Source organism: Physeter macrocephalus, chromosome 1 (assembly GCF_002837175.3).
Source record: "Physeter macrocephalus isolate SW-GA chromosome 1, ASM283717v5, whole genome shotgun sequence".
In the NCBI taxonomy this organism is placed as follows: Eukaryota; Metazoa; Chordata; class Mammalia; order Artiodactyla; family Physeteridae; genus Physeter; species Physeter macrocephalus.
The window spans coordinates 76,756,048-76,767,778 of NC_041214.2; the positions used below are offsets into that span (position 1 = coordinate 76,756,048).

At 45.4% G+C, this 11,731-nt stretch overlaps 1 protein-coding gene across 3 annotated transcripts in view; it reads right to left on the bottom strand.

The window, feature by feature from the left end:
* Window positions 1-335: 335 nt before the first annotated feature.
* Window positions 336-11,731, bottom strand: part of ABCC5 (ATP binding cassette subfamily C member 5) — a 99,304-nt gene continuing 87,908 nt past the window's right edge. For 2 of the 3 annotated variants that reach the window (XM_055084100.1, XM_055084102.1), the window contains 4 exons: window positions 5,455-5,533; window positions 4,321-4,434; window positions 3,500-3,664; window positions 337-1,786 (listed from right to left, as the gene is read on the bottom strand). In XM_055084100.1, the coding sequence (XP_054940075.1) occupies window positions 1,685-1,786; window positions 3,500-3,664; window positions 4,321-4,434; window positions 5,455-5,533 (460 nt within the window). In that variant the 3' untranslated portion in view covers window positions 337-1,684. Of the gene's footprint in view, window positions 1,787-3,499; window positions 3,665-4,320; window positions 4,435-5,454; window positions 5,534-11,731 lie in introns of all 3 variants that reach the window. The other variant, XM_007119921.4, reaches the window with a different exon arrangement.

Sequence of the window (11,731 nt, forward strand, 5' to 3'; positions counted from 1 at the left end):
CAACAAACTTCATTTAAAATGTATTTCACCACAACCATCCATCTTACCACAACCCTTGCCACTCCCCACCCTCTTATTAGCAGCACAGCAGCTTGATTTGATGACCATGCCCAGGAACACAGGCTGGAGGGACTAAGGCCCGCCGCAGTGATTCCAGGCAAGCGGGGCTCCACGCCCCTTGCAACCAACCAGCTCTGCTACTGGTCCCTCCCATCTGTCACTCCACATGTGGATATTCAGATCCGAGGCTCCGGGACTCCGAAGCCATTCAAAGACAGCTTGTTCCCCTCCCAGAGAATTATTTTATACACCAAGAGTTTTAGAAAATCCAAAATAATTTTATTCACTTTTTCAGATTTTTGCCTCCACAAGGTGTTCAGTAAACATGCTAAGGCGACAGAATGTCTAGTTGGTCACGACATGCAACGCTGACCATTGGACGGATGACAGCAGCGACCACGCCCACCTGAGCTACTGGCCCCAGAGCACAAACGGGGTTTGCGGGAACACACCGAACCACACGGCACTCAGAACCTGAGGTAGGTCTCTTTACAGTACAAAAAACTTCTACACCAGTGTGAGACACCGATGAGCAAGAGCTGCTTAAAGTCGCAGACTTTGGAGAGAGGAAGAGACTCTGCGGCGACCACAGGGAGAAAGGGGAACAGACCCACAAAATCCTGAACCCTGTCACTGAACTGTGGGCTCATGGGGCAAATGAAGGCAAATTAAGAAGTACCACCGGGAAAAGCAGCAGTGGGCTCCAGGGTTCGGAACCGACGGGCTGAGGAGCCGGAGAGCTCTGTGCAGTGGCCAGCGTTAGGAACCTGAGGCAGTGGGACACTTGGAACAGACTCAATGCTTGTTGAGAAACAGCAGCGAAAAGGAGGAAAGCAGGAAGGACACTCCCCCCTCACCGAGGAACGTCTCGGCGATTCTCATTTCCGACGGAGGGAGCGAAGAGGGGTCTGGGACTTTGCCCCACTGCTCTCCCGACAGAAACAGTGAAGTGACAACAGGACAGAAAGCAGGAGCCCTGAGAATTCACGGTGCTCTGCGTGGCCTCCAGTGGCCCCCACTCCACCCCGCCCTGGAGTGGCTGCTGGGGAGGCGACAGGGGGGCCACTGGAGGGCCCGCTATTGCCATACGCCTTCCTTTGGGACACCCAGAAAACCCGGCACCATGAAACAACCAGCTGGGGGAAGAACATATGCTACCCTTCCTATAGTCTAATAGTGAAACCAGATTCTAGTGCAGCAAACTGTACAAAAATGATAGAAAGGAATCTGCACTGTTCTTAGCACAGTGCTTATTTTAATATAAAATAAACGGCTTACATTTTCACTGGAAATATAGGCTATGTACAGAATTATATATAGATATAGCTACACGTATAAAGCTTCATTATAGGCCTCCGATACATATATAATAACGGTTCCCTGAACCTTTTAGAGTGCAATTAGGAACAAAAACTAAATTTTGTTTACATGAATATGGAATAAATACAATAATCAAAATATGACTCTCCCTAAAAGTGAAACACACAAGCCAATCCTGAATTGCTGTGCTAAAGATAAAATCGGGAAAGGCAAGGTTTCGGCAGGAGGACACGATGAGGGGCCCGCCCCAGGCAGGGAATGGCAATGCTCCAAAGAAAAGAGACTTGGGCGGCAGCAGGAGGAGTTAGCCCTTGACGGCGATCTTGTTCTCTGCAGCAGCAAACATGGCATAGAACCGGGAGCTGTCATTGGAAAGAAGGACCGATGGGGTGTCGAACTCCACCACCTGTAAAGGAAGGAGATGGTATCAGAATGTGACTTGGAGACACGTGGGGTGATTTAGAGGATCCACTGCTCAGGAAGGGGGGCAAAGCCCAAAGCCCCCTGAGGATGGAATCAAGGTGGCTATTCAACTAGCCCTGTCATGCCCAAATGGGTCCTTTTTTCAACTAACCAGGGCTTAGTTAAGAGAAAGGTTAGAGAGAATAACCTCCAGACCTCCTTCACATAAATCTCAATTCTTTCAGCCTTGGGTATGAAGGAATCAATCAACAAGGTCCTATAAGCTGCAGGGGTAAAAATTGCAGCTCAAGTCAAAGTCATACCAGGGAAATGTCATCTTGTGCAAGCTGATCTGAACCTATGGATAGAAAAGGAACAGCTCAGGATGCCTAGCTGGCAGGGAGAAAAAAGGGAAGTGAGTATAAAGTCAGTATAATCAACTCAGACAATTATCCATTCCTGTGATGGACTTCTAGGCGGCCACTGGAAATCATATTTCAGTAGAAAACGAATGATATGCTGGCAGAACCTGCCTCCCATGAGAGAGGACCCATACTCTCCCAGCCTCCCCTGCTGAAGGGCAAAGGCATGGAACACAGCTTTGGCCAAGGAGAGGAAGGGGACATCTCCTAGGGTGTTTCTAGGAAAGGTTGTCCTGCCCAAGAGACAGGCATAAGGACAAAATGTTCTTCCTTAGGACTGGCTGTGTGAGGGTATGACGTTGGGTGCTAGAGCAGACATCCCGCACCATAAGGGGAAAGGTAGACACTGGCTCTATTGAGGGACAGGTAGATTATAAGCAGATCCATATGGGAGAGGGAACAAGAGGAAAGGGCATTTTAGGTAGATGGAACTGTATGAGTAAGACACAGAGGTGAAAAAGCTTAGAGGATTCAAGATTGTTTATAGCCAACAGCACTGCAAGGAAATAGCAGGAAACGAAGAAGGCTGGGGGGACGGATTGTGGGAAAGCTGGGACCAGCAAGAAGTTTGGCACCACTACATGACTGTAAAAAGCAGACATACAGGGACTTCCCTGGTGGTGCAGAGGTTAAGAATCCGCCTGCCAATTCAGGGGACACGGGTTCGAGCCCTGGTCCGGGAAGATCCCATATGCCGCAGAGCAACGAAGCCCATGAGCCACAACTGCTGAGCCTGTGCTCTAGAGCCCGCGAGCCACAACTACTGAAGCCCACGTGCCATAACTACTGAAGCCCACACGCCTAGAGCCCGTGCTCCGCAACAAGAAAAGCCACCGCAACGAGAAGCCTGTGCACTGCAGCGAAGAGTAGCCCCCACTCAACGCAATTAGAGAAAGCCCGTACGCAGCAACAAAGATGCAATGCAGCCAAAAACAAACAAACAAACAAACAAACAAACTAAAAAAGCGACATATGGTGGCTGGCCTCAATAGCTTTGGGAAATTCTTGTGCATGTGAGTGAATTACTAAGTACACGTGCTCTCTGACCTAAGTCAAAATGTTACTGTTTACAAGCAACAAAAGAACAGGTAGTAAAGCATAATGAGAACCCTATAAGAGTGCTCCCAGCTCAATCTCTTGACTAGGAGGGCTGCATACCGCCTACAGTCATTATGGCTGCTTATCTGAATGCTCAGAACTACTCTAAGAGGGCCATCTGCCCAGTCCTGCCAGGGGCCAGTTTTCCTCCCAGACAAGGCCACGTGCCAAGCCAAGGTCCCTTGGGGGCTCAGTACCTGCCCCTGGGCCAGCACCATAATCCTATCAGAGCCCAGGACCGTATGTAGGCGATGGGCAATCGTCAGCATGGTACAGTCGGCAAATGCTTCTCGGATGGTCTCTTGGATCAGCAAGTCTGTCTCCGTGTCCATGGCAGCTGTGGCTTCATCTAGAATTAAAATCTGCCGGGGAAGAGAAGAAAAAGAGGGATCCGACCAATTCCTTAAGCATTCTGGTTAATCTAGGTTTCACTAAAATGTATTTTATGATTTGAATTTTATACCATATATTGTTTTTTCTAAATAGCTACACGCATGTAAAAATACTGTTTTGCTTAGAACTGATATAACTTCAAACCCCTATGTTTGCCTTGATTTCCATGAATGAAAGGATATATGTGAAATACTGATCTAACAAAAGACTCGCCCCACTTGCTCTGTAACTCTAAACACGTACAGTAATTTTCTGGACCTCCCTTTTCCAGTTTTAAAATGAGGGGACTGGATTTGATGACCTGGATATGTCTTGCAGTTTAAAAATTTTTTAAATCCATGGTTTCCAGTACTACAACTACTCGGTGGCTAGAAACAAGTTGCTCTTGGAAACTGAAGGCTCAGGGAAGTTAAAAATAAAAACAAACAAGCAAACAAAATATCCATATACCCAAATCGTGTCAAGGTTAATTTAGAAACATCTCTGGGCGTACTCTTAAGAAGTGCCACTGGGCTTGGAGCCAGGAATGCCTTTGGACCTCATGCCACAGGCAAAAGCTGTTCTTCCATCTTCCTGCGCTTCTCTGCTGATCCCCCCTTCCCTGTCACCCACCAAACTGCCTTACCTTACAGTGACGGAGCAATGCTCTAGCTATGCACAAGAGCTGCCGTTCCCCCACCGAGAAGTTATCCCCATTCTCCATCACTTCAGATTCAAGTTTCAGAGGTAGCTGAGCAATCTAGGGAGAAAGGAAGTAGAGATTAGAAGGGTAAAAAAAAAAAAGTAAAAATTGAAAGTAGAAAAAAAAAAAACTAAATTTTGTTAAAAATCCAGTGGCAAAAATAAATTATTCTGAAACAGATGAAAGAATTATTAGCCCAGAACCTAGCTCACCTAGAAAGAAGGCACAGGTGTGATGATCACGTAGTAGGACCACATTTTCTAGGCCATTCCATATTTCAGCTAAACTTGTCTATTAGTCTCATATCATCAAAACGTCCCAGAAAAGCCAATATTTTCGTCCCCAAAGCCTGTCATTTTTGGTTCTGAAAATATGGTCACGCAATGAGAAATGGGGTAAACGAAATTGCTCTCTTTCTGAAGTCCAAAGCTGTAGGCCCATGGCTGTCAAACCTTTCTTTCCATAAGCTATAGAATCTATTCTTCGAGTGAATTTGTTTGAGGAAGCCCAATATAAAGGTGATGAAGGCAGAGTGGATCTAGTTGAATTAGCGGAAGAGATCCTGGGCTTGTGTGCAGGAACACAAGAGACCCTACTCCAGGCCAGGGGTATCTGTAGATTGTGGCCCCTGGACGGGGCCTGCTGAGTTACCCTAAGAGGTCTGTGAATCCATACACACACTTTATCCATAAGTGATATATCTCTTACACATATATAGATGCTTCAAAAAGATGTTGTACTGTTATAATTAATAAGAATAGAACTTGATTTTAAAGCATCACTGAATTCTGAGTGGTTGTCATTAATATCTTCTCAATTAATGGATAGTAAAAAGGGCAATATGACCATGGGAGGGGGCTAAGCGGGGAGGTGAGGGTCGGGAGATAACAACTTTTATGCCCTTTCTGAAATGCCTGGGAAGCCCTGCTCTAAAGTGCTCCTCCACAGACACCCTGGAGGTGGAGGGAAAGGCTGGGCTGGACAGCGGCAGCCAGAGCAGGCTGGAGAGTGACCACAGCATCACTGTGTTTCCAGCCCTGAAATGCCAGCAAAGCTCTCCGTCAGTTCTTTACTTACACATTCTTTCATATGTGTCCTTTCTAGGGCGTCCCAGATCTGGTCTTCAGTGTACTGGTTGAAGGGATCCAAATTTGACCTAGTGAGAAACATAACAGGAATTCTCAGGGATCCAACATGTACGTGACCATGCTGCAAAGGCTGACTGTGGTAAAGGTTTAGACATTGGGGCTCAAACCCCATCCAGCCACAGGGGGAGGCTGAGATGGGAGCGCTGCTGCCTGCCTGTCGCAGGAATGAGCCTCCCTTTCTTCTTTACAAAACTTTATTATTTTTATTATGTAAATGATACAAGTTATAGAAAAATTAGGAGATATAGACATACAAAGACAAAACAAAAACTAATGTATGTTTAGTGACTTCTTATCAGACCCTCAGAAACAAACATTGTTAGCACTTTGGCATAGATCCTTCTAGATTTTTTCTATGCATATACATGTTAAAATATCTCTCTTGTATGTATAAACTTAGAAAAATGCCCTCTTTCTTCTTGCTGCACCAGGGTGAGAGCCCTGTCACTGAGCAGGGGTCTCAACAGCTAGTTGACCAGGAAAGGAGCCAATCCAGCAGGAAGGCAGAGGAGAAAGCTGAGCATAATGGGTTCAAGAGGAAGGATTTTATTGGCACGGAAAACTAGTTAGGGGACTACTCTTGCTTACTGTACTAACAGTATCCACCTCAAGCACATCAAGATTGATACCAAAAGAACAGGTCTAGGTATTTCTGGAAGTGTTAAAGACAGGAGAAAAAGCTCTTTGTCATGGAGGATGAGGGTGAACAGGTGGTGATGAAACAGATATTGGGTGGAAAGTGGGCTTTTGCATTAATTTGGGGTGTCTTGTCTCGATCTAAACGTCGCATTTGTGGGTCTAGTAATCTGAAAGGTATTAAGTATAATTTGCTCTGCTCATAAATTATGGTTGGCATACGGGAAATAGAAAAATCTTTGGGAGAACCTTAGCTCTGATCCACGCTCGTCTCTGTGTCTGGGGAGACTGATCCCAGGCGTGCATATGCAAGCAGGTCATTATCGCAGAATTCTGCCTGAGAGGAGAACGCGGGCAGGCACACGCCATCTCTGGACTCCTGGGCAACTCTCTAACCAGCCCTGCTCTGTGGTGCCTCTTTGCACGTGTGCTTCCCCCCACTTAGAACATGCGACCTCTCCCCACCTTTTTACTTGAGAGGCACTGGTAAAACAAGGGCTCTGGAGCCAGACTGCCTGACTCCTTCACAGCTTCTATCAATGACAGCTGTGTGACCTTGGCCAAGTTAGCCTAACTACTCTATGCTTCAGTCCCCTCAACTGTAAGACTGGGATAAAAGAGCACCTTCTCAAAAAGGTTGTTTCGGGGACTACATTTCACATGTATAAAGCACTTACAGCAGTACCTGTGGCAGGACTGGCAGCGTGTATGTGAGAGCTACGATTACTGTGTTATTATCATCATTGTTCTTATTCCTTGGCTGTGATTCATTCTTGTCCTTCAGCTCTCAACTTAGATGGGGTCTTCAGGAAGCGTCTCCTTACCCTTCAAGCTTGGACTGGGGGTACCCCCTGCTCACCCCTATAATGGCACTCATCACTTTGTTCACTTGTCTCTCTCCTCCATTGGATTAGAATCCTTGTCTGGATCTTTTTCACTGTTGTAGCCCATGTATACTGTCTAATATTTTTTGTAAGAAAGAAGAGCTTATTCCTCCCATGCTTATTTGAGTTCCTGATAACAGACATTAGTATGTCACAACTTAAGTATTTTCAGTAATAACAGAGGCAGAAAGCAGCATGGTGAAGGGCGGGTGTGTGCACGCAATAGGATCCGGGCGGACTGGGTTCAACCCCTGCTCTGCCTCTTACCATCTGCGTGACCTTGGACAAGTTAGTCCTCAGTCTCCTCAACTATACAATGGGGAGATAGTGACACGACCTGGTAGGTTGCTGTGAACATTAGAGCTGTGTAGATACAGTGCTTGGAACACGGCAGACACTCGATAGCTGGTAGCTGTTAAACTGACAGGGGACATGGTCACTTTAGATGCCTGGTTGCACTGCTTGGTGGTTTTGACTCATATTTGATGCATTTTTCAAGTGGACACAGTAATCCTAGGATCCTGAATACCAGGATCCGAAATAGTTCTGATAAAGTCCTAGCCGTGAACGATCTAGATGGGGAAGACATTCTCTGCAGGCATGCCATCTAGGAAGAGCCCTCTCACTTAAAGAATGATGGTCTAAAACTGAAATGGCAGAGCATGGGCCTTAGTCTAAGGAGAAGCTCACGTGCTTCTAATCAAAAAGAGATGCTGAAAGCACCTGATCTTCCTTGTCCCTCTGACACTCTGGAGTCTGCCTGAGCTTTTGCCTAGGGGTTGATGAGATCCGTGTCTACGGCTCTCTCTCCAGCTGCCTTGTACACTGATACACCAACAGATCAGGGTGAAACCTGTGTTCTCCATCCCAAGTCTGAGGGATAAAAGGTTAATCACTTTTTTGTTTGGTTCAACACAGACTGGTGGGAATTCCCATGGGGTAAGATTAGCACAATCCACCTCCCCGGCAAAACAAGATTAGCACAAGCCTCTGAGTGACATTTATCTAGATGGCAAAGCAAGTTTTCACAATAAAATATTCTCTCTCCTTTTGTGTCTAATATGGACTTTCTCATATTTTACAGCAGAATTCCTGACCTTAGGGGTCACAACAGGCGTCTTACTTTTGAACCATAACGCTCAGAGCTCTTATTTTTCTTTCTTTTTTTTTTTTGTTTTTTTTTTTGTTTTTTTTTTGGTGGTACGCGGGCCTCTCACTGTTGTGGCCTCTCCCGTTACGGAGCACAGGCTCCGGACGCGCAGGCTCAGCGGCCATGGCTCACAGGCCCAGCCCCTCCGCGGCACGTGGGATCTTCCCGGACCGGGGCACGAACCCGTGTCCCCTGCATTGGCAGGCGGACTCTCAACCACTGCGCCACCAAGGCACTTATTTTTAACAGTCAGAACTCCTGGAGTCCTATGTTGCTCAAAGTGCATTTTCATCTTTGGTTCTTTATGTGTTATTTTTAGCAATATTCTAAGTTTACCTATTGACTACTACTGAATAAGGTCAAGAGTATCTCCCGGGGTGTTTGAGGATACAGCAATCCCCTCCGGGCACACAGAAGACACCATGCTGAGCCACATCATCCTCTGTCGGTGGTGGGTGCCTCCCTGCAGCCTCAGGACAGGAGACTATGGGACCCTCAGACATTCGTCTCTCAGGAAGCTAAAGGAAAACTCAAAATAGTTATTCAGAAACAAGGGTTGGCTTTTAGTTAAGGGTAGAGTACATGAAAAAGACTAAAGAGAACAGCAGAGGTTGTGTGAAAATTTTTTTTCAAGAAGGGGGACAGAGGCTATGCAAATCTGAAAGCAGATGAGATTTTGAAGATGTCGGCAAAAGAAAGGTAACTAATGGTCAAGACCCCTGCGGAAGCAGGCGCAACGCTAGTTTTTGGAGAAAGAGATTACCTCTCAAGGTAGTGATTAAGGGGGCTGTGGTGATAACTTCAGAGACAATACAGTGAGCGGAGTGAGGGAGAGCCCAGGTTCTCAGCCAGACAGCCCAGGTTCTTATCTTTGGGCAAATTATTTAACCACTCTGGGTTGTAGCTTCTTCATCTATAAAATAGGCATAATAATAGTACTTGCCTCATTTGAGTTTTGAGTATTTGATGAATTAATACAATTTAAATGCCTAGGACAATTCACCGCATAATAAGTCCTCAATATGCTTAGATACTACTATTATTGTTGTTGTTCTTTAGAGCAGCAGTATCTGGCACCAAAGGACCTTTTTCTTTCTTTTTTTTTTTAAGGCAATTTTTTTAGAGCAATTTTAGGTTCACAGCAAAATTGAGAAGAAGGTACAGAGATTTCCCATATACCCCCAGCCAGAAGGACTTCAACAAAAGTTAGATAACATCTAGTGTTCTTCATATAGTGATCCTAGACTTAGCATTACTTTCTGACATGGAGATTAGAAGCTTTGGGGGATTCCCCAGTTCCACAGGGACTAAGATGTCAAAAAAAGTAAAAGGGGGTCCCTTAAACGACAGAATAATTCAAAGACAAATGAAAGACCTTGAGATTCTAAGATTCTGCTTCAAATTTGGAGCAACTTCCACTCCCTCTAGAGCACTAGGTGCTTCCGCTTGAAGGTGTCTGGGCCCAGAATGAACCAGAGTGGGTCACTTGTGGGCTTAGTTGTTTTTGTTGTGATTTTGAGTTGAGAGCTTGAAATATTCCTCAAAAGCAGAAGAAAAAAAAATTAATGGGCAGTTGGAAAAGGAGAGAGAGCATCTGAATAGGAAGAACTGAGAACACTGCCTCTTGCTAACGAAGGGATGCCAGGCAGAGATGCTCCAGGTGATGAGAAGTGCTCACCCCCCAAAAGGAGACTGAGACTCAGAGACACACTAGAGTCACAGCTGAGGACAACGAGTCTCACTAAGGGGCAGATTAACCACCAGCCAAGGCAGGCTGCAGACAGTCCACAAGGATGGAAAGCATTTGAGCAGGAGCTGGTTAGCGCAGAGGCAAAGAGACAGGCTTCCTGAGACCAGGAAGCACAGGTCCTCTGGGGAAAGAAAAGTACTGCCAGGACCACAAAAGAGGGAAGGTCAACAAAAGTGTTTAGGGCTGGATGAGAAGGGACCTCTCTTCCTGGAGCCAACCATCAGGGCAAAAGGCAGAGGAAAGGCACTGGCCACAGAAACACAGGCCCTACAATTCAAACCCAGACAGTTCGATGAGGGAGGGCTGGATGAGCTATTGGAATGGACTGAGATTCTGGCTAATCTAGGTCCAAGTGTGCCCCTAAATGATCTGGTCTATGATTTATTTATATTTGTATGTAGAACAATTCAGAAATGTTTAACTTGCAAAATTCTCTGAGTTCTGTTTGTTTGATTTTGGTTTTACCTTGATTTCCCTCTAAGAGCTCCTGATATGTTTTAACTGCATGTTGCTATCTCCAGGAGAGGTACGCACCCCCCAATGCTGGTTAAAGGCAGTGGAGATACAGTTTTCAAATTCAGAGTCTCCAGGAGGTAGCTGAGGAAGCAGCTGATCTACCCTGCCTTTGCCTTGGGAAACTCATTATAGGCCTTCTAATTTTCTAACAAAAGCAAAAGAACACCAAAAGCTGGATATTCTTTTAAATCTATGAGAAACCTGAGAGGATAAAGGGAAGATAGAAGGTCTGGTATTTAATTTGTCCTCAGTGTCTACTACTGACTTAAAAAGTCAAAATTACAGCAGGCAGAAAGTGAAACTTATATGATTTCCTAGGTTTGCACAGCCGCCTAACCAAACAGTGCTCTGAGCTCAATTACTAAAAACTCAGTCAACAGCACACCAGCCACTGAGCTTGTCCATCAAGTGGCAACATATCTCTGGAGCTGATAACAAATGGCCCCATCTCCCACGAAGGCTGTGCTTCCACAGTGTTCTACAAACAGCAGCCAGCAGGTCAATTCTTAACCATTAATTCCAGAAGCCCGAGTCACAGACCCAAATGAAGTGCTGTAAAAATTTGAAATGAACACTGATACTTCTTGGTGGCAGCATATTCAAGGGAAGTCTAACGTTTAACGTGCCTTATTTCCTAGTTCTCTTCTTTTTTTAAAATTTATTATTTTTTACATCTTTATTGGAGTATAATTGCATTACAGTGTTGTGTTACTTTCTGCTGTATAACAAAGTGAATCAGCTATACGTATACATATATCCCCATATCCCCTCCTTCTTGCGTCTCCCTCCCACCCTCCTTATCCCACCCTTCTAGGTGGTCACAAAGCACCGAGCTGATCTGCCTGTGCTATGCGGCTGCTTCCCACTAGCTATCTATTTTATGTTTGGGATTGTATATATGTCCATGCCACTCTCTCACTTTGTCCCAGCTTACCCTTCCCCGTCCCCATGCCCTCAAGTCCGTTCTCTGCGTCTATGTCTTTATTCCTGTCCTGCCCCTTGGTTCATCAGAATCTTTTTTTTTTTTTTTTGGATTCCATATATATGTGTTAGCATACGGTATTTGTTTTTCTCTTTCTGACTTACTTCACTCTGTATGACAGACTAGGTCCATCTACGTCACTACAAATAACTCAATTTCATTTCTTTTTATGGCTGAGTAATATTCCACTGTATATATGTGCCACATCTTCTTTATCCATTCATCTGTCAATGGACACCTAGGTTGCTTCCATGTCCTGGCTATTGTAAATACAGCTGCAATGAACAC